Source organism: Pagrus pagrus, assembly GCF_965226575.1.
Source record: "Pagrus pagrus genome assembly, chromosome: 11".
In the NCBI taxonomy this organism is placed as follows: domain Eukaryota; kingdom Metazoa; phylum Chordata; class Actinopteri; order Spariformes; family Sparidae; genus Pagrus; species Pagrus pagrus.
This window is the reverse complement of record NC_140195.1, coordinates 25,788,515-25,810,267: the sequence shown is the minus strand read 5'-3', so window position 1 is coordinate 25,810,267 and position 21,753 is coordinate 25,788,515. Positions and strand designations below refer to the sequence as shown.

The window sequence follows — 21,753 nt, the reverse complement described above, 5'->3', positions numbered from 1 at the left end:
ACAAATTAGCTTATCTATTTACATTTTGCTGTAATTATGCAGATTATGATATTAAAAAACTGAAAATTTCTATTTACAGATGCTTTCTCCCAACTTTCCATGAGGTGAAACCATTGGGATAAATGTGTACATTTAAAGAAATAAATAAATGAATATATAAAGAGTGAAAAAAGTTTCAGATTGGAGATTTTTTTTTTTTTACATCTTTATATGTTCAAAATATCTTAAAATATATGTTAAATATGATGTAATGTAGGCAGTTCATGTTCTTCTCCCTTCAGTCTGGGCCCCCTGGTGGCCGTGATGTGCCGATAATGCCTGCGCCCGGATCCAGCCCGGGTTAGAAACTGAATATCAAACTGATCACACATAACAGTAAAAGGGTATGCAATGACATTTATATGGGCACAAATATACTTTAAAACTTTAAATAAATTAGTTTTTGTGACACAATGTTGCCATTGCTTTTGACATCGTAACATTTGAAATGAACCACTGTGCATTAATCTGCACAAAGGTTGCACACAAGAACACAATAATGGTGCACTGGTTATTATGGCAATATAGTTACTATATCCCACAAATCATTTACAGTAAAGGACGTAAAAGTAGTGCGTATAATATAAATAACGTTTTAATTTAAAACAAATAATGAGAGAATTTCCCAGAGATCATTGTTTTTTTTAAATAATGAACGGAGTGTGTTTGGTCCGTGTCCAGTGTTTGGACTTGTTTCAATAAAGATGATGTTTAAAACTACAAACATGGCTGCTGCAAACAGTTTTGGTCGTTGCTCTGAATCTGCTCCAGAGTCTCGCCACCATGTTCCATCCCGTCATCCTCCTCGTCTCTTTCCGTCTGTCCTTCAATGGTGGTTATAGACATTGCAGCCTGACAACCCTCATCCGCCCTCCTCCCCTGTCCCTCCTCCTCCTCCTCCTCCTCATCCTCCTCCTCCTCATCCTCTTCCTCCCCGTGTGTTTCCTCCTGCTCCTGGCTGTCCTTTGAGCTGTCGTCCTTCTCTCCATCATCTCCCCCAGTCCCTGGTCTTTTTGCTTTTCTCGTGAACCTGCTTCTTCTCCCGTCATCCTCTCCGTCCTTCTCCTCCGCCATCGTTGCTCCTGTGACCTCATCGCCCTCCGCCTCTCCAGTCCCTCCATCAGATCCTGTCCCGTTCCCAGCGGCGGGACATTTGTGATCTCTGTAGTAGCTTTGTCTGGTGAATCCCTTGTTGCAGGTGGAGCATCTGAAGCGGTAGTTATCTGTGTGGGACTGCTGATGCTCGAGCATGTGCGCTCTGCGGCTGAACGCCTTCTGACAGAATAGACACTTGTAGGGTTTGATACCTGCGGAGAGAGGACTTTATTAGAATTTGTTGTTGTTGAAGCTTCAGTGATACAAACAGTTATTGGATTTTAAATGGATCTATGGGTAGAAAGCAGCTACTTCACCCAGAGATCTTATTGCTATAACTTAATCAAATTAAACTTAATTTGCAGTCAAGTCTCAGGTATGCCCAAAACCAGTCATTTATCCAACAGCAATATTTCTACATTTGGGTAACCACCAATATTTAAACTGGTCAATCTGTTCAGTCAAATAAATACTGCTCACAGACTGGATGTTTAAGATTGATTGGAATGGATGGATGATTCATTATAACTATGAGAACATTATCTTTGTTTCATAATAATCTCAGGTATTGTTCACTCACCAGAATGTGACAGAATGTGGGCCTTGAGTTTGTCCGGTCTGTTGAATTCTTTGGTGCAGCCTACATGTGTCCTGGGAAAAAAAACAGAAGAGTTAGCATAATATTAAATTGAATAACTTGTAAGAAAAACTGAGGCAGTCTGAAAGGCAAGAATCGAAAGAAAAATAGGAATAAAAATAAGGGACAGGAATGTGAAACAGAGGAGGAAAAGAAAAAAAAGTTAGATATAAGAAAAACTGAAAAAAAATCCAGTAGGGAAGGAGGGCAGAATGAATCACTGAAGAGCCTCACCTAAAGGGACACTTGTATTTCTTAAAGGGTTCATGGATGAGCATGTGTCGCTTCACTTTGTCCTTCCTGTTGAACGTCGCCTCACAGAGGGAGCATTTGTATGGCTTTTCACCTAGAAAACGGAATTCAGCATCAAAGTCACACCTTTACTTTGATTAATGATTTAAATGTACAATAATTACTTTAATGACATGATATAAAAAATGGTGGGGAACATAATTCAAGTGTTCAGATTCTCTGCAACTGCTTAGCCTTGCGAGATGTTCAAATGCTAACACTTTAATGCAGAGAAACATCAACATCAGCTAGTAGCCGAGGAGTTTACTCAGATATAATAAGGCACAATAAAGCCATTCCTTGTTTTAGCAATAGACTCTTCTGTCTAATGTGGCAAAATTGTCTGGTTTGACAGGAATAAAGAGCAGAACGTGTCTCAACAACAGTCGCCATGGCTAAACAGACACCTTCAGAAATAATTCCAACATCATGAGCAGAGAATGTCCAGCAATGAGACACGAAAATAGCAACACATCAGCCGCTGATTACGACAACGCACGATTGTCTAGTTGCTTGGCTTTAAGTCTCCATGCATATCAGAAGGACAAGAAGTCTTTCAGACCTGAGTGGATACGGGTGTGCAGCTTGAGGTAGTGCTCTGTCTTAAAGGCCTTCTTGCAGATCTGACACTTGAACCTTCCTCCAATGCCGTGAGTGGGGAGGTGGCGTCTGAAGTACCGTTCACACGGGAAAACCTGATGGGGACAAGGAAAACAGATCAAATGCTGCACCGAGGTCTTAAAATGTCACATGAAAAACAAAAGCCCTAAGGTTACCGTACACATAAGCACGGAATACTTAGACTACTTTAACTAGAGTCCCATCATCAATATAATAACAGCTAACCATACTGTAGAGAGCAACTTTACAGATTCCAAACAAATATAGTTTGCATGTGTTCACATCAGTGTGTATAGTACCTTCTGACAGTGTGGGCAGGGGAAGCTGTGTGAGGCTGTCAGCAGATGTTGCTCCAGGGCCTCCTGGGTAGAATATCTGCTCTGACACTTGACACACCTTGTAGTAAACACAAGAAAGAAGGTTTTTGTTCGGAATAAAACTGTGACTGCTGTGCAAACCAACTACAGCAGCTGACTAGGCATTCCAGACACAACCGGTAAATCCTTTTTGACCTATATTCAACTGAATACAGTACAAACTGATAAACTTTGTTGGTTTTTTATAAATATACAGGACCTCAGCGTCCCAACGAGGTTGTAAAAGGAGCTGAGGACAAACTGCAGCCGTGAGGGAGGAGGGTCAGATTTTTGACATTTGTTTCTATAATTAGTATGAACAGCAGAGAAGAAGAGGAAGAAAAGTCCATCACGCTCAGCAAAATTCACAGAAGCAAAAGATACTGAACTGTCTCTGTTGCAAAATCTGCAAGGATAAGGTTGGCTCATCTATTTTTACTGCCAACAAATCCTAAAAAACAAAGGACTCCCTGTATCTCATATTCCCACCTTCCCCACCCTATCTGTGGCACTCAGCCCCAATCCCATTCAGTCTTACTGAAGATGGAAATCTTCAAAAATGGCTAATAAATATATAGTTCGCAAATCGATTCCTAAAATGGATGGGCTGTAGTTTTTATCAAATGTTGCTCAAACAGAAATAATTTGCATTTTTGGGGACTAGTTTTAGGTGCGGATTAATACATAATTGCTGCACTTGTGAGTATTTATAACAGCAGTATGGTGTCTGTGGGACTGAATAAAATATAATATAAACCACGATGCCCCTGTTCATTGGTCGACATCTGTTCTTGAGGAGAGAAACGTTTTCTTTCTTGTTATCTTGGGTCAAAAACACTGAGGCCATTTCAGCTGACTTCAGCACGCCTGTGTTCTCTCCTCTGTTAAACTATAAATATTAATCAGTTGACCACGATGAGTGGCTGTGCTGACCTGTAGACGGTGGTCTCCTTGCGCGTGTTCTGTTGCGGGCAGAAGCAGTGGGAGTACTGGTGGACTCCCAGTTCAAACAGTGAAGGGAACACCTTGCTGCAGAGGTGGCAGCGGTAGGTCAGCTGCTCCTGGTGCGTCCTGATATGCTCCAGGAACTGATCCAACTTCTGGAAGGTCTGGGAGCACGACTTCAATACGCACTTATAAACCTGCAGGGAAGTGAGAGCGGTTACTCATCTCGTCATGTAAGATAACACAGTGTAGTGTTTTTACATGTTTTATCCCAATTACTGCCCACCATTTTCTAATGCATATCCTTTTTGTATTTTTGCATGGATGGTTCCACCGCTTCCTATTACAAATATTATATTAAGAATAAAAAAAACACTGAGATAGGAAACTTGCATGACAGTGAAAAACATACTTGATATTTTCTTTCAAAACCACTTAATCACTGTGCAGCTTGAAAAACAGTGCACAGGCAGACTTTTCAAACCAATCTTTCAACTGCAGATCCACACATAAAAAAAAATCTAATCAAATCAAAGATTGTGGTCACTTGATCTCTGTCTTTACCCATAGCCTGCCCTCTGTGCTCACCTGCTCCCCTTTGTGCTGCGTCAGGTGGGACTTGAGCTGGAAGTAGGTCTTGAACTTGCTGGCGCAGAACTGGCACTGGTAGGAGCTGTCGATCACGACTATCTGCTTGGTCTGAGCTTGGCACCGTTGGTTCTGGTTGGACTGCATCTGTACCTGGGGATGCCCGTTGTGCATGGCTTCACCTCGGCTGCCCTCTGGATCGGCCTGAGCCTCCGTCACACTTTCCTCCAGCTCCCCTGGAGCTTCTGTAATGAGGCACTGGATTTACTGAAAAAGCATTTCTTGGTCCTGCGAGTAGCACGTGAAAGTAGGATTTATTGCAGCCTAGTGTATTTGATTTTCAGTTTTAGCTAGTATCTAATAAACAGGCAACTCAGCAGATGTGTTTCTGGATGTATGGCGTATTAAACAAATATTACCTGTTTGAGCTGCTGCCTCCTCTTCTGCTTGTGTTTGAATGTTCTGCTGCTGTGACCCCTCCTCCTCCACTTCACCTTGCTGCTGCTGCTCCCCGCCTCCCTCCTCTTCATTGGATGACATTGGTACCACCTTTACTGTGATTGGTAATCTTGAAACTGTGCTGGCCACTCCCATAGGCCACACCTTTAACATAAAGACACTTGTTATTACTGTGTTGTTGGCACTATGCTGCAAGATGGTACAGCAACAGTAGCTAAGGGGGCAGGGCTTAGGAAAAGATTAAAGGAGACATATTATGATCATTTTGAGGTTCATAATTAGTTTTGGTTTACTACTAGAATAGGTTTACATGCATAACAGCTTAGAATAACACATCAGTTTTGTCCAACTGTTTTAGCTCCTGTCTCTTTAAGGCCCCACCTCCCAAATACTCAGTCTCCTCTGATTGGTCAGCTCACACACACCCGAGCCAGCACCGCTAACAACAACAGAGCAGCTGTGCTAAATCAATTCTAACCTGCCAAAATAGCTGTTAGGCATAAATTAGGCCTGTGTGACATGGTGATGTAGTGTGATGTCACAAAGTCACTGATTTAAAAGGAGAGCCTACTGACGAGGCGTTTCAGTGTTTTCTGCGGGAGAGAGGAGCTTCTGTTGGACTTTTTTTTTTTTTTTTACCTTTTTAACTTTCAAAATCTTTTACATGCACACGCACATTTGTGTGGACAGTACAGACTTTTAAAAAACACATTACATGTATGTCAGAAAGTGTAACAACGAACTATTCAGAACCTTGTGTGTCTGCATGTGTTTCTTCACGTTGGACTTTTGGGCAAAGGCTCGTCCACAGACGATGCACTGGAACGGTTTCTCTCCTGTGTGACTGTAGGAAGAAAACAGTGAGAAGTCAGAACTGGACACCCTTTTTTGTGTTTTTTAGATGGGTACAGTGACATGCTGGCCAGTAACTCACCTTCTAATGTGCTGCTGAAGATCAAAGTTTTTGGAGAAGATCTTGTCGCAGAAATTACACTTCAGCTTTGGACCTTTTCCTTTCAGCTGCTCTGCTGAGTGAAATTCAGTGAATGAGCATTTATCTTCTAATCATCAGAAAGTTCCAATCCATGGCAATTTCATTAACTGATCGGTGTTATTTGATCTTTTCCGTCACATACCTGTCGCTCCATCTGGGCTTTTTTTGCTGCTCCTTGGTCGTTTGGGGATGATGACCTTTTCAAAGTCGCCCAGCTCTGTCAGGTTTGTGGTGATGCTGCAGATCTTTGTTTTGGTGCACTGCTTCCCAGGGCTGTAGACAGGAGGCGTGGTGAATGACTGGCTCTCCACACACTGACTGGGCACCTGAGGGAGACACACAGTCTCAGTGCTTTGTCTTCAGCTGCTTTTTACTTTCAGTCTTGGGACTCGCGCAGCACCAGAAGGCCTGGAATTAAATCGTGAATAACATATTTAATACAGTGATGGTGGCCAAACAGCAAGCTTTACTCACTTGTACAGGATGGAAAGGCTGCAGACCCAGCGTGTGGATCTCTGCACCACCACCCCCAGCCATATGGGGCAGCGTGCTGTACACCTGGACTACTGAGTTGCTGTGGCTCACTGGAACTTGTGAAGAGAGCGACTGCTGCGAGGGCTGTCCAGCTGGCAGGGGGTGGGCTGGAGTCTGGCTGGAGGGCAGGGGGTGGGAGGACTGTTGTTGCTGCTGCTGCTGCTGCTGCTGTTGCTGCTGCTGCTGCTGCTGCTGCTGGTGATGATGATGATGATGATGGTGGTGGTGATGGTGCTGCAGATAGGATACACCAGCTGTGTGCATGCTCAAGTTACTCTGCAATAGAAAAAAAGACATTATTGAAGATATTATTTATGTATATTGTATACTGATGCCAAAACATCTACTGTGTAGTGCTGTGCTGTATTACCTGTATAGGCGCCTGCATGGTAGCCATGGGCTGGTCGATGGAGGTAAAGGCTGAGATAGCCGACATGAGAACATCGTCACTGACCAGCACGTTGCCTTGGACCAGAGTGTGTGTGAGAGGGGACGGAGGGACTGTGATGTAGGTGGACACCTGATGCAGAAGTGGAGAGTAATACACACAAACATATGAATTAAATTTGTGGTTTTGGTTCAGAAAAAACAAAAACCAGTGAAAAAGCAAACATGATTTGATAGAAGCTAAAATTCTTATCAACTATGCTGAATACTACCATCACAATTATGGACATATGCACTTCCTGGTACATTAATCAACCAACTGATTCACTATTAACTTGATATTACTTAAAAACAATTCATCAATCACCTGTCTGTTGGCAGGAGTCTGTGGTCCTGAGCTGATTGATGGGACGGGTGTGTATGCGTTGGTTGAGGCCAATGACACTGTGGATAGGGAGGGCGCACTAGACTGGCACTGCTCCCTCTTGTGTGTCATGAAGGCTGGCAGAGAGTTGAACTGTTTCTTACACTTTCCACACAGGAACACATCCTCATCGTCTGTAAGGAGCACAAACATGGAGGTTTAAGGCTCATGGAGCAATGGAATAAAAGAATAACAGACTTACGGTGCTTTATGCTGCAGTCAAACATCCAGAATTTCCCTGTAAATAAAATATTTTAAATATGATTTCCATGGTTAAGGGGGAATATTTTAAGATTATTTCAATTTTGAACTCCATAGAGGTCTCTGAATCATCCTGAAATCTTGACACTCAACTGGGACCAGTTTGCCTTATGAGACCCTACCAGGTCGTGTTACCCCCGACAACACAGCTCCAAGGGTCAAAGGGAGAAACAAACCCTTCCACTGCTATATAAGGTGGCAAATGGGAAGGGACTGTCCTAAACTTGTGTAGCATAACAAGCATGACTTTTTAATATGTGACACATGCAAAAGTTGCCCCGCCATAACATCTGGGAGATGAGCTAAAATGAAATGCAGCTAGTAAACAAGCACTAACTAATAATAAGCACAATTGTTACCGACTTGTGACTAGCTGAATAAATAAACAATAAACAAATCCAAATAAAGGTAAATAAAACATTAACCGTTTTTGAAAAAAAGAGCAGAAATGCTATTTCACACACAAAATGCTGTATATTGTAGAAGTGGAGTTATTTGTTGAAGTCGACATTTACCGACTAAATTAATCTTGAGACAAAATTTGTCAGGATCTGAGTGACATACCATGTGCAATAAACAATTTCCTTAGAAGACATGGTGCGATATCAAAATCATGGTTATCCTCTACAACATTACTGTAATCACATTGTTATTCGGATAAGAATCAAAATACTCCTCCTTCTTCTGAACACATTTGCATTAAATTGATACTGTGGTGAAGACGGCACTCTGCTGGTTTTCTATTTTATGATTCTACTTGACTACATACAGCAAGGCTACTCTTCTAGATGTAGGTGTTTGTCATCCTTCAGTTTGTATCAAACTCACTCAGCTGTTACATGCTGTGTTTGTATTAAATACCCATTGACTGGATGGTGGACGTTCCAGAAACGTTCTGGTTGTTTGGGTCAGGAACTCCGCCTTGGCCATCCAGCAGAGACTGGACCGCCAACACTGTCTGGTTGTCCATGCCTGAAGAGGAAGAATGAAAGGAGGGTGAAGAAACGCATAATAAGTCACACGCTGCAAATCTCCACTGCATTTTGGGCACTCGTAGCTGTATGTTTTACTGAAATTTAGTTTTTGAGTCTTTTCTAGGTAATAAGCTGACAGGAAACAACACTTTCTGGCCCTGGAGATGGGAGAGAACCTGTGTCTTGTTAAAACACATTTCAACAGGGGTTAAAAGGGGGGTTGAAAAACAATCTGCTAAACATTCAGACGCAAAATGGACAAAAAATGCAGGCTTCAAATCAAGATTAGAAGCTTTATATAAAGTTTTTTTCCAGGCCACTTCACCTCTACTTACTAATTTCATAAAAACGTTTTGCAAGATTGTATACAAATATGATACAAGTAATGATTAAAGTCTCAGGACAACAAAATACACAAAGCTAGCTAACTAACACAGACACACCATTAGTCTTTTTGGTGCTGTAGCAAAAATACAGTGAATTTTTAAGACAAGGGCCTGCTGCACAATTGTAACATGCAGTCTCAGTAGCAATAGGAGACCCACATCATTGTACTGCCTGCCTCCAGTAATATGAGAATGGCCTACAGTCTAAAGCAGTCCATTTGGTTTGAAAAATAAATAATCTGTCTGTTTACAGTCACAGTCACCATCCCCTCTATGGGATGTTTTGATTGTTATAACACCAATAGACGCATTACATCGTTTCAAAATGAGTTTTCCGCACGTATTAATAGTTACATTATATTGACGTTGTTTAAAACACACATTCACGTTTAATTCTAGTTGTAGTTACGTGGTTATTAACAAATTATTCCTACCTTCTAGCACTTCAAATATTGCCTGCGCCATCTTGTAGCTCTTCCGCTGCGCTATAGGCGCTCGATTAGCAAGGGCTGCCTGTTGAGGTGCGCCTCTTTCAACTCACTGAAAGTACAAAGACAAATAAAACCTAAAAATCGTGGTAGGTTATTCGTCTAATAAGTGGTCAGAATGAGAATGAAACGGGCAATAGTTTTAATGTGGAACAACTTGCGAGATATGAAGTGTAATAAATGGTCCGTTCATTTCATGTAAGGTGACAAAACGAAGGTGAAACTAGGACGTGTTTTTATTCCGTGGAACCTGAACGCACCTTCGGAACGATGACTCTGCGCTCGGTGAAATGACAGACCATCGTTCACACCAATCAGAGGCCGTCCACCCCGCCTTGCGGAAAGTGAAGCTTCTCGACCAATGGAAACCCTCGGATTTGTGCACGTGCCGGTTTCGCGGCAAAAAAGATTTCGCGCGAAAACCGTCCGAGCCTTGTTTAGATGTAGATCAGCTGGGACAATAACAACAATAACAGCCGATAACGGGGTCGGGACGGAGCTTTTATAAATGGACTGCGTGCGGTGTGAACGACCAAAGGACCTGCTGCTGCTGTTTTAAAGGATGCGTTTGTACTTCGCCGCTTTCTTTGCTTACATTTCCAGTTTTGTCGGACTGCTTCCTGCGTGCCCCAACAAAACGAGGGGGTTGAAGAATTGCGGCTAATAACTTAGCTAGCATGCTAATCTGCCCTATATTCCATATTCATAAAAATACGTGTATACTCTGCCGAACTACCTGTGGCTTTATTACACACACTGTCAGAGAGGCTTTTGAGTTATGGTGATGCCTGTTGTGTTGTGGATATTTTATTTCGATAGCTCACTCCTGGAATGCTGCTATAAAGTTTTAATAGCCATTTAATTAAGCTCTGTCTTAGCTGTAATGGGAAATAATTGTGTGCTGTATAATTAAATGGGTAGTTAGCCGGCTACATCGGGTTTGTTGTGAACTTGTGTCAGTCTTTGTTGTTTGGACACAAGCTAGCTCGCTAGCAGGGCTGGTAGCTGTGTTGAGGGCAGTGTGGCCAGGCCTCGCGGCTCTACTGTACTGACAGGAGAGATGACAACAAAAGATTAGCTTGCTCTCTTGCTAGCTCGCTAACCTCCAGCGTGTATTACTGCCATTTATTCCTGCTTTCTTTAATAATATCTCAGCGGCTCAAGCCTCGGCTCGCAGGGCTTGTGCGCATTTTGTGATATAATTATATTTGCCAGATTTCCTGTTTGGCAGAACATCCTGTCTTACTGTTTTACCGTCAGCCTAAAAGAGTTTCCAGCTGTTAGCTTCCAATATGTTATCATTTGTGTTTAAGTAATATAGTTAGTCATAAATTACTTGTAGTAGCTCGATTATAAACATTAAGGTGGACAAAGAGAGATAAAGGAACTTTTTAGAGAAATGTTCAGGCTGCCTGTAAACACCTGCAGGCAAACTTTCAGAAGATCTCGTCACTGTTCCTTAAATTCACTGAGCACACCCAGTGGGTGTTGATCCAGTTTAGTTCGTGACCCCTCAACACCCCTGAAGGGCTCCTCAGTGACACACTGCCATGTCAGAGACCCTGATAACAGGCCAGACATCCGAGGATCTGTTGGCCGACTTTGAGACTTTGCTCAACTCTGGGAGTATTGATCTGGGTGAGGACCACCAGATAGTGATCATCACCAGCCCCAGCAATGAGGGACTCCACCCGGCCGCTGCTCCCTCCAGCACGGGGGAAATCCTGCTGTTTGCCACGCCACAGGGCCCCGCTGATGTTGGGATCCAGGACAAGAGACGACCAGTCCTGGGAAGACCTCCGGTGAGGAGGGGGGGTGGAGGCGTAGGAAGAAGCTGCTTATAAGTGCTTATACCTGAGTGGTATAATACATACAAGTCCATCCACCTGTCGCTTTAAGATGTTCTGCTTGTCATTCAGCTGGGCTTATTTTCATCTTTTCCTCTTCTTAATATAACAAGTACATGCTTGTGGTAACATGTGATCTAATTATCGTAGTTTTTTGACAATGTTCCTGCGCTGCCATCTGTATTTCTTCAGGTAAAGCGGAAGTTGGACCTGGATAGTGATCATCAGTATGTCAGCACAACTCGACCGTCCATAGGTCAAGCACCGCCCTCCACACCTGCCCCTCCCAGAGGTACACACACACACACACACACCCTTGCAGCTTATTCTGCTGATTTTTCCTCATTGTTGCCCAAAATTCCCAGCAGAAGCAACACGTCAGCCGTCCAATCCATACATGCTGCTCTGACCTTTGCTTCAGCCGTCATTGTCCTAAAAACAGCTGTCCTTTTATGAGCGCAGACAACAGCCTGCCAACATGTCTTTGTCTTCAGCAGGCTGACCTCGTATCTGAAATATTTGAATGACAAAAGAGATGTTTTAAGCATACAGGAAGACAGTGGGCGTCCTTATTCATTCATTCATTCATTCATTCATGTAGTTTTCTCCTTGAAAAATAATTGTGGTTCACAAGTTCAAAATATAAAGTATGAGCTGTAAGTGGTCGCTTATGGAGTCCCATTTCACTACATGCACAACAAACAAAAACTCGGGGTGTAAAAGACAGGCAGGGTCACATGTTGTTCTTCTTAGTTGATTATTAGACAAGCTATGAATTCATTTTCTGTCTTTTAAAATGGGATAAATACAAGAACACATAATGTTTTGACAACCAGTGCAATCAACAGTTGTATTAAGGGAAGTGTATTGCAAAAAGTGCAAACGTAAGAGATTTGGTTCAAGGGAGGTTCATTCATGAAAGTTTTGCATGCGGTAGACACTGGAGCAAGACATTTAGTCTGAATATAAAACTGAAATGGCTCAAAAAGTGACACGCAGTCATTAAATCCCATGTCTCAAATTTTCCTTGAAAGAGGAACTGAGAATGATTCGAGGCAGCCAAGATTCAGGAACAATTTTAAAGACGTGTCTCTAAATCTCTAAGATGATCTACAGAGTATCTGGAATTCACGTCCCTTGAATTAAAATGTTTAACTTGATGAACAAAACTGAACCGAACTTTTGTCATGAAATGACATTTTGATAAATGTCAGTATTTGCAACAGTTTTTCATAAAAGGAGGAAGATAAACATGGAAAAATTGAGTAAACTAACACAAATCATGGCTAGTTTCTCAGCAAACTCAGACTTGTATCTGAGAAAATAACTCCGGTCTGAAGTAATATATTCATTATGCTACAAAAATAAGGCAAATAAATCAAAGTTAAAAGCATAACGCTGGCATCAGATCTCACAAAATTTGACCTATAGTTACATAGAAGAGTAAAAATAACATTACAGTTCCATTTGACACAGAGCAAGAGCATTTGGAATAAATCATGAGTAAACGAGCATCGCACCTGTCACGTCAGCACGGGACATTACATAGGGAAGGAACACGTAGCTGTTAAATCTGAGGACATATTGGTTATAGAGAGTTTGTGTTTGATGGGTGGGGTTGTTTAAATATGTGTGTATAAGCAGGAATGACATGTCAGAAATCTACTGTTTTCTAGGATGTAAATGTCATGGAGCTGTAACCTAGTAGACTGTAGATCTCTGCAGATGACTTTCTAAATAGATATAAAATATAACATGGTACATGAACCTGCCACACGTAATGTGTCATTTAAAAGTGACTTATACTCATCTTATACAAAAAAGTCTCCTGATCGTGTTCTTGCCTAAGAACCATCATAAAAAAACATTACTCTGAGTGCCGACCAGTCTTAATCCAATAAGTAGAAAGATATAGTTTTGGTTTTTCTGGACAGTTGGGATGCTCTTTTTCACTGCCGCCTCAATTTGTGCTGTAGGCACATCAGAGATTTAGTTAGGGCCAATAAGTTTTATAAGAAAAGAAACTCTCCAATGTGGTTAAATACATAATTTTTAAACTGATATATGTTGTTTTATTCTTTTCTTTCCAGTTCCTCGAAGCACAGCGGAGAAGTCACGTTATGACACGTCCTTGAACCTGACCACCAAGCGCTTTCTGAACCTGCTGTCCCAGTCGGCTGACGGCGTGGTGGATCTGAACTGGGCCTCGCAGGTCCTTGATGTCCAGAAGAGACGCATCTACGACATAACCAACGTCCTGGAGGGAATTCAGCTCATCTCCAAGAAGTCCAAGAACAACATCCAGTGGCTGTGAGTACTGTAGTATACTGTCGTGAGGAAACTGGTGAATTGTTGCAGTAGAAAACGGAAATATATACATACTGAAAATATATGACGACATCAAATTGGTGTATTGGTTTTGTGATTTTGCTGTGTTATCTTCTCGTGCAGGGGTAATCGAGTCGATACAGCTTTGGTTTCCCGCCATAAAGAGTTGCAGAGGGAGGTGTGTGACCTCACAGAGGCTGAGGAGCAGCTGGACGAACTCATTTCCAAATGCAACCTACAGCTCCGAATGCTCACCGAGGACCCACAGAACAAGAAATATCCTTTTGATAACAGGTGATAGTGTCATGATTGGATACAAAAGGGGCGTTCTAGAAAGGCTCAGTGGCTCGCGAGCAATGATCGGGCGCGGTTCAACGCTTTTCGAAACACATCGTTGTATAAAAGACATTGATACATGGGCTCACTTCATAAAACCGTCTCAGTATGACACCACTTGCTGCTTGTATTCCTTAACCGTTTTGTTCACGTTAGGCTATGTGCGCTGTCAGGACCTGAGGAAGTCATTTGATTCCCCAGACCAGCTCGTAATGGTGATCAGAGCTCCACCAGAGACCCAGATGCAAGTCACAGAACCCAGCAAGGTACGGCCCTAAAATGTGATTCAGCTTTTTGTTATGCCTTTCCTGGTTGCGAGATGTTTAACATGTTGGCTTCATCTCTCCAGGGTTACCAGGTGTCGCTGAAGAGCACACGGGGTCCAATCGACGTCTTCCTCTGTCCAGAAGACAGTTCTGGTGTCTGCAGCCCCGTGACAGGAAGTAGTCCCTCGAAACCCAATGCTGACCCCTCCCTGGTCCAATCTCCCGCACAAACCACAGACCAATCGCAAGCCAGAACGTCAACGACCGCCCTGGAAGTGGGTTTATCATCACCAGCGTCCACGTCATCCACAGTGACAGCAGCCTCCCAGCAGGACCCCTCGTCACTGGTGTTAGGTGGTGACACAGGTGAGCGTTCACATTTATCAGAAGTGTTCAGAAACTATTTAAGTGAATCTTGTCCCAAAATCAAAAAGTTCTTTCTGGAGAACGCAGGCTGCGGTCAACTTGAACTCATGGCGGTCGATGCAGTTAAATACACTGAAAACAGGAAAGAGTCAAAGTAACTGCAATCAATTGGAAGTGTTTTGCAGTAATGCAAGTGTGAGTAAATGACGACATTTCATCATATTAAAGCATAAAAAGGAACAGAGATTGTGTGCACATCCAACTCCAGTTGAGTTCAGGTGCAGCTCTGAAGTTTCTACTAATGCAACCTCTCAGACAAAACATTTTATCATACTAAAAAAAAATTACAGTTACAAGAGACTTGAATAGAAAAATTAAAGAATGTTGATACAAACAAATATGAGCCTGCAAGTGAAGTTGGGAAGTGGAGAAAAATATTTAAGGCATTGAGCTGTTTTTTACTTTGCTTTCACTCTCAATCTTGATAACTTCAGGGAGGATAAGATTAAAGCTTTTGTACAATGGACGCATGCTCTATGATATGTACTGTCTGTCACAAAATGGATGACACACGTCTGTTGATATTCATGTGTTTGATTAGTACAACAAATGTCACTGTTCTTCAGTATTTCTGACATCTGACTTTCTCTAACAGAGTCGCTCCTGGGAGGCGACCCGTTTGCCAGCCTCGGAGACATGCCTGATTTTGACTTCTCACCGCTCTCCTCCTCGGACTTCCTGAATGGAGAGGGCTTCTCTCTCCCGGATGGTTTCATCAACCTGTCCCCCCCTCACAGCCACGACTACCACTTTGGACTGGAGGACCACGAAGGCATCAGTGAACTGTTTGACTGTGACTTTGGGGACTTATCACAGGTTTTGGGGGACAGTTAGATGGAGAAAGAGACGAGGAGCTTGTGGGCTTCTTGATTTAGGACGTTTCCTCTGTTCCCGGGGGCTTCTAACGGAGGACTGGAAATCAACGTTTTATCGACAAATCTTTGTCGAAAACCCAGACGGTGTGTTGGGGGGTGTGGGAGAATGTTTTGCGTCGTAATTGGTTGCAATTCCTGAAATGCAAGCCCAAGTACAAAATTTCAAAAAGTCCCCCAAATTGTACAGCACATGATTAGCACTTCTCTTTGGCCATTGAAACATTTTAGACCAAGACTTTAGCTTTAGTATAGCTATTTAAATTATTTATATGAATGTTATTTTGATAATTCGTACCGAGTGAGTTTGTTTGTTGTGTTGTTGATAATGTTTTATCCGAGTGGATTGTGCAGGTGTTTGTGTGTGGAGTATGAACTCATCGGGCTGGTTTCCTTAACACCAATTAGCTTACATGCTACAGCTTATAAGGCTGGTTTCTCGGATGGCTCGAGTCTGAAGTTTTTTTTCTCAAAAATGGAAAAGCTTCTTCAGGGAAACCAGCATTATGAACTGTGCCGATTCAGTGCCGGCCTGTCCAAAAGCGTCTTGGAGCTATTGGTGCAGTTTCCCCATAGTGATGCAAGTCATCACAAGCACAAACGTAAAGGCTTCTCCATCAATGATCAGTTTTGTCTAAAACACTGGAATCCTAAATGACTGCTTTCTCTAAAGTCTCTAAAGTCTGACAGCGACATTCGAGGTGTCATTGCCACCAACTTGATGATAAGGTGTCCGGGTCTAGGTCCATTTTTAATTGCCCACCGAACCCACTGACCAACAGATGGGCTGCCTTCATGGATCTGAACACAAACAAGAACTAAAGATGCTTTAAAAGTAGTTCAGACTTTTTTCTCAGAATTCTGATTTTTAAACTTTTTTTAAACAGAAAAAAATCTGAATTCATCTGGAGAAAAGCCATTTAAAGAGTCTGAAGGACAAAGGTAGAGACAGTAATGTGGTTTTGAAGGAAAAATAAACAAATCAAATCTGAAAGGTCAACATGTTTAGTTGGTGTGTCGGAAACCAGGTGATAATAGTTTGCTGCAGTCATGTTAGCAAGTCAAAACTAATACTGAATCTGTTGTTTCTCTATTAGTTTGCTAGGCGTTTAGCCATAGTCTCAGGTGTTCGGAGCAGAGCGAAGTCTTAAATCGATGTTTTCGATGCAAACGTGTGAGAGTGTAACCGTTTTAGATGCATCTCATGGGTGTCGTGTAGGTTGATAATAGGTTTTTACAGGTGTGGTAAATGCTTGCAGGCGGTGTGTGTGTATGTGTGTGTGTGTGTGTGTTTTAGTTTTTTCTTTAAACTTCTTCAGCCAAGGGTTCAAGAGAGAAAGGTTCACCAGATGCCTGTAGATGAATGATCCCCAAACCACCCATCTGTTATTGTTATGTGGACAACCCGTACATTCTCAACTGCACGTCTTCTGAAAGCACTCAGTGTTGTCTGTTTATCATGGTAGATGAATTAAACACAGCTGCTTTGCGTTTTACGAATCTGATCAGTGGTAGAGCAGTGATGTCTTCAGGAAGGGTTAAGTAGAAGTGAGTGACTCCTGTTATGTTAAATATGCACTTCAAATCATTCGAGTAAGTTAATGTTCATGCCTTAAATCAATGACCTCTACCATGTGAAGGGAGGTACCTGTGATATCTTATCTCGGCCCCCAGTAGGATCAGTTCCTTCTTGTTTTTGTACAATAGTCACATCAGGCTCCGTCTTCACTTTCATTGATTTCCAGTTGAAACAAGCAGCAATAACAAAGATGTTTTCACATCATTTACTCAGAGTATGAGATGGCTACGTGTCTGTACTGTTCTGGTTAGAAATGTCTGCATCAAACTTTTTTTCTTCTTGTTTTAAGTTATGTAAGCTAGCATAATTTTGCATTCCTGAAGTATTGGGTTTATTGTGTGTGTGTGCATGTGTGTGTGGAAATTATTTGTTGAATTTCATATTTATTTTAAAAAAAAAAAGTTTTAAGAGAAAAAAAAAAGGTACAATTTTTTTTTCATTAATTTTCTGGCAGGAAGCAACTTTAGACCTTTTACATGGTAAATTTAAGCTAATTGTGCATTTATAAATGTGTCCTTTAGTGGTGAGAAGAAGTACTTTGTCTGTAAATTAGCATCTCATTAGTTATGTTTATATTTTGCCATGTTTTGTCTCCCATAGAGAATATATTTCCCTGTCCTACCTGTTGTGCATGTGCAACCTTTGCATTGGTTAATGATGCAAAAAATATTTTTCAAAAGACAAATATTCAGAAATACAGAATATTTGTCATTTTGACTGAACTGACTAATGTGTAACTTAATGAATATTGTTTTTAATCAGGGCTTTCTCTGTCACATCACGTTAGATTGAAGTGATCTCCATGTTGCAGGCAACATTGCCAATCTAAGGTTGTACATGTATTATATTGTAGCCTTTGGGTGCCTCAGACTGCCATGTCAATGTGTGAAAACCTTACAACTAGTCAGCTTTTGTTTTCTTAAGTGTTTCCTTTCTTGTCAGCTCTCTGGAAACCTGAAAATTCAGTGTGTAATTTCAACAGCATCAGAGGAGTTTTCAAATGACAGCAGCACTGCAGGCCATTAAAATGTTAGGCTTCATTTATAACCTGTGTAACCCTTAGATTGTATCGTATTTCTTTTAAACTGATCAACTTTATTCGCAGAATGTGAGCAGTTCATCTTTTCAGCGTTTGTCAAATTTGTGTCATGTTTTGTTTCTCTGCAGGACAAACACAGTGCCTTGTTGAGGTGAAACATTTATTGTTAATGAATATTCAATCAGGATTTTGTTGTGTGTGCGGCCGTGGTGATGGAATGCAATGTTTTGAGGTGTTTTGTTTGAAAAAAAGTTTTAATTGTACCAGGGTTGAAATCAAATCACCTTCAGTTAAACTAAAAGAAGATACTTCACTGCATGTATATTTGGGAATTATAGGAGTCAAGGCACAACCCAACCTGAAATAATGGGTGAGGGCTATATTGAATTCATAATGTAATATGACATTTGATCCAAGGTATACAACACTATAAATAACAGTAAAGCGTTCATTTTTAATTGAAAACATTTCTGTGGTTTAACAGATCGAAGGTGAATTGACTTCAACCCTGATCCAGTCGCTGTTCAAAGTGCTTTTAAGGGAAACTTATCCAGCAACTTAACAATCAATCACAGTTATTCTGTTTTTTGTTCTACAAATCTTATTTTTGTCACTACATACTGGGTAAAAACAAAACAAAAAAATACAGGTTTGTACTTGCAAATTATTAATGGGCCCCAATATGCCCTTTTGTATCAAATTTGCTTTGACAAAAATAAAAAGTTAACTATTTTTATTCGACCCATTTGTACCACATCTTGTCTTTCTGTGACACAAACGTCAATCTGACAACAAGAATAAACTATCCGCTTTCAACATTTGCTTTAATTTGACATAATTTTAAGGTGCAAGAATTTTTTGTTTAAAGTTAAGTGTCAGGGCCAGGATTAAAAAAAACAGATTTAAAACATTCAAAAATGAACTACAATTACTAACAAAGTGTGAAGAAATAAATGTTTAGCCATTTGTTATTGACATTTAAGTACCGTCTTGCAGTGATGTCTACTGAAGCTAGCATGCTAACCAACAAGCCTCAAATCACTTTATACCTCAAGAGATGATAGTCCAATCGTAGACACACTGACACTCCTCCCTGTCCAAACTCATAGTCTGCACAGAGTCAGCTAATAGGAGCACTAGCTGCATGGCCAATTGAGCTAGCCAGCTAACTGCAGTTACTCTGGTGATATGCTGCCCCCCATTTGTTTGGAGCATGAATTTGTGGTATTTAAGTGTACCACACTTGTGTTGGTGCGAGATGTGATTTTACTGTTCATGTTTACCAGGTTTTTACTACATAGAAACCACCATGAATTAAAGTTTTAGACTCTCAGCTTAACTTAACTTAAACAAGTAAAAATACACAAAAACAGGTACACACAGGACTTTGACAGAAAGTTGCAGTTGGGGTGGACACTAACTTGATATGCAGGACGTTTTGTTACACTGACCCATCTAGAAATGAGCTGCCAGAGACTGTTTGGAAAGGAGGCAGACACTTGGAAGTTCTTGGAAGGTGATTGGACAAAACCAATCACAGTCTGTAACTGGCTAAATTCAACCAATCAGATCCTATTACTATCATAAATACTTTTTGACTGATCGACTGACAGAGGGAGCTGTAGAGCGGCTGGACAGATTTCCAATTACTCATCACACCTTTCCAGAGAAAGTTGCGCTTGTGGATACACCCCGCTAAGACACATTGTCACAAAACAACTTATGGGACTGCTGTAGGCATGTAGTGGATGAGTCATCTGTCAGTGTGTGGAAATGATTTGTAGTACTTCATGCAACATTTAATAGGGAGTTTTGGGTTAAATTTGGCTATCAATAATAAATTAATGATTATCAGGGATAATTGTTAATTATGATAAATAATAGATCCAATTTACATTAGATCACCTCGGGGCACCACCCTTGAAGAAGGGAAAATATAGCCAATTCACCAAATCAGTCTCAGAAAAGGTACTAAACTGTACATAACCGCTGTAATGGTCGAAGGATTTTGGAGTCCTTGACAGAGTAGAGGTTGGCAATATTCATTCTTGTACAATATTAAATGGACAGCATGAAGATTCAAAAAGTCTGTTATTTAACACAAAGATGAAAACACACAATCCAACTAACATGTACTATATACAGGTGTGCGTGTGTCTGGCAGAACAAAGGAACAATGTTGGTTCTTGCGTGTGGGTGTGATATGCTCCAGGCTGAAGGAGTGTGTGTGCGTGTGACAAGATGCCAGGTTATAGAAGATGGTTAGTTGCATGCAAAAACCTTGAGAGAGTCTGTGTGAAGCATAATTCAACCAACATCAAAATTAGCCGTGTAGCAAAGCAAACTACCAATACCTGACCTGAGATCACAATTATCAGAATCAGAATCAGAAATACTTTATTTTCCCCAAGGGGAAATTGTTTGTGTTACAGCTGCTTCCATTCAAAGTTAATCAATCAATATCAACAAAAACAAAGCAAAAATACAAGAAATGTACATATATACAGAGCAATAATGCCACACTCAGAGCGAGGAATTAAACAGTTTGATAGCCACAGGCAGGAGTGATTTCCTGTGGTGCTCTGTGATGCATCTTGGTGGGATCAGTGCTGAATGTAGTCCTGTGGCTGACCACCACGTCATGGAGTGGATGAGAGCCATAGTCCAAGATGACATGTAACTTGGACAGCATCCTCCTCTCTGACACCACCGTCGGAGAGTCCAGCTCCACTCCCACAGTCACTAGCCTTGTGGATCAGTCTGTTTAACCTTTAACACCAAAAACACCAAAACAGTGAACAAACACATAGATTGAACACATGTGCATTACATCAACTAGAGTTAAAAGTCCTGTGCTTAGCCTCGCTATGTTATGCTGTGTGCTATCCAGGCCCAGTTCAACATTACCAGTCTTTGAAGAAAAGGTGCTAGTGGAGAAGGTTGGAATTCCAATGTTGAACAATGCTGTTCTTGCTGGGCAAGGTCTGATGAAAGACAGCAGATGGAGGAAACTGGTCACTCCTTTCCTTTGCAGGAATAGCAGCTTGGTGCTAACTTACTTTGTGTTCCTCAGATTGTTGAGTTAGCTGGCAAGCTTTGCATCGCAGCTGCTGGTGCTAACTGATCTGGAATACTAGCAGGACCTTGTGTCATTGCAGTGAGGAGAAGTTATTTTGGCCTGCTGGAAATGTAGCTTGCAGCTCTCAGCAGCTGTTAGGCCCAGAAGAATCCAGAAGAAGAGAACTTGAGGGCAGGCAGCCCCGTGGGGAGAGGGGTGGAGAAGAGAGAGAACAAAGGAAGGAGCTGGAGTTTTGACTATCTGGTCAGAGGGGGGTCTGTCACCATGACCAATAATAGCTCAAAGCTGAATTAGCACCTAGGTGTAAAGACTGGGGAATTCTGGGAAACTGAGTTCAAATTAAAAAAAAACTGAGTCCATTTTGAAATCCACGGTGAACGACATCATCTGTGGGTCCCAACAGAGTGACATGATGAAACTCCATATCTTTCATTTTTCTGTATTGCTTTACTTGATTGAAAACATGCACTGAGATACCGCTTAAAGCATTTTTTTCAAAGCA

At 41.5% G+C, this 21,753-nt stretch overlaps 2 protein-coding genes across 2 annotated transcripts; one reads left to right on the top strand and one right to left on the bottom strand.

Annotated features, from left to right (window-relative positions):
- Positions 1 to 376: 376 nt before the first annotated feature.
- On the bottom strand, positions 377 to 9,473 carry znf341 (zinc finger protein 341). The gene is made up of 16 exons (XM_084366469.1): positions 9,426 to 9,473; positions 8,493 to 8,603; positions 7,314 to 7,504; positions 6,930 to 7,079; positions 6,500 to 6,835; positions 6,168 to 6,351; positions 5,966 to 6,059; positions 5,785 to 5,875; positions 4,992 to 5,175; positions 4,573 to 4,817; positions 3,973 to 4,181; positions 2,983 to 3,079; positions 2,625 to 2,757; positions 2,006 to 2,117; positions 1,715 to 1,785; positions 377 to 1,346 (listed from the first exon to the last, which is right to left on the bottom strand). Exons 1-16 carry the CDS (start codon positions 9,454 to 9,456, stop codon positions 757 to 759), a joined length of 2,829 nt encoding a protein of 942 aa, XP_084222595.1. The 5' UTR covers positions 9,457 to 9,473; the 3' UTR covers positions 377 to 756.
- Positions 9,474 to 9,911: 438 nt separating this feature from the next.
- On the top strand, positions 9,912 to 18,904 carry e2f1 (E2F transcription factor 1). Its single transcript, XM_084366749.1, has 7 exons — positions 9,912 to 11,281; positions 11,519 to 11,618; positions 13,417 to 13,636; positions 13,778 to 13,930; positions 14,142 to 14,256; positions 14,340 to 14,622; positions 15,278 to 18,904. The coding sequence occupies exons 1-7, from the start codon at positions 11,030 to 11,032 to the stop codon at positions 15,514 to 15,516; spliced, it is 1,362 nt and encodes a 453-aa protein (XP_084222875.1). The 5' UTR covers positions 9,912 to 11,029; the 3' UTR covers positions 15,517 to 18,904.
- Positions 18,905 to 21,753: the final 2,849 nt, after the last annotated feature.

Coding starts and splice junctions, on each gene's coding strand:
- znf341 (XM_084366469.1), bottom strand. CDS start 9,456: ATGGCGCAGGCAATATTTGAAGTGCTAGAAG. Junction 7,080..7,313: donor AGACTCCTGCCAACAGACAG/GTGATTGATGAA, acceptor CTTCTGCATCAG/GTGTCCACCTACATCACAGT. Junction 4,818..4,991: donor GGAGGCAGCAGCTCAAACAG/GTAATATTTGTT, acceptor GCCTCATTACAG/AAGCTCCAGGGGAGCTGGAG.
- e2f1 (XM_084366749.1), top strand. CDS start 11,030: ATGTCAGAGACCCTGATAACAGGCCAGACATCCGAGGATCTGTTGGCC. Junction 11,619..13,416: donor CACACCTGCCCCTCCCAGAG/GTACACACACAC, acceptor TTTTCTTTCCAG/TTCCTCGAAGCACAGCGGAG. Junction 13,931..14,141: donor GAGGACCCACAGAACAAGAA/ATATCCTTTTGA, acceptor CGTTTTGTTCAC/GTTAGGCTATGTGCGCTGTC.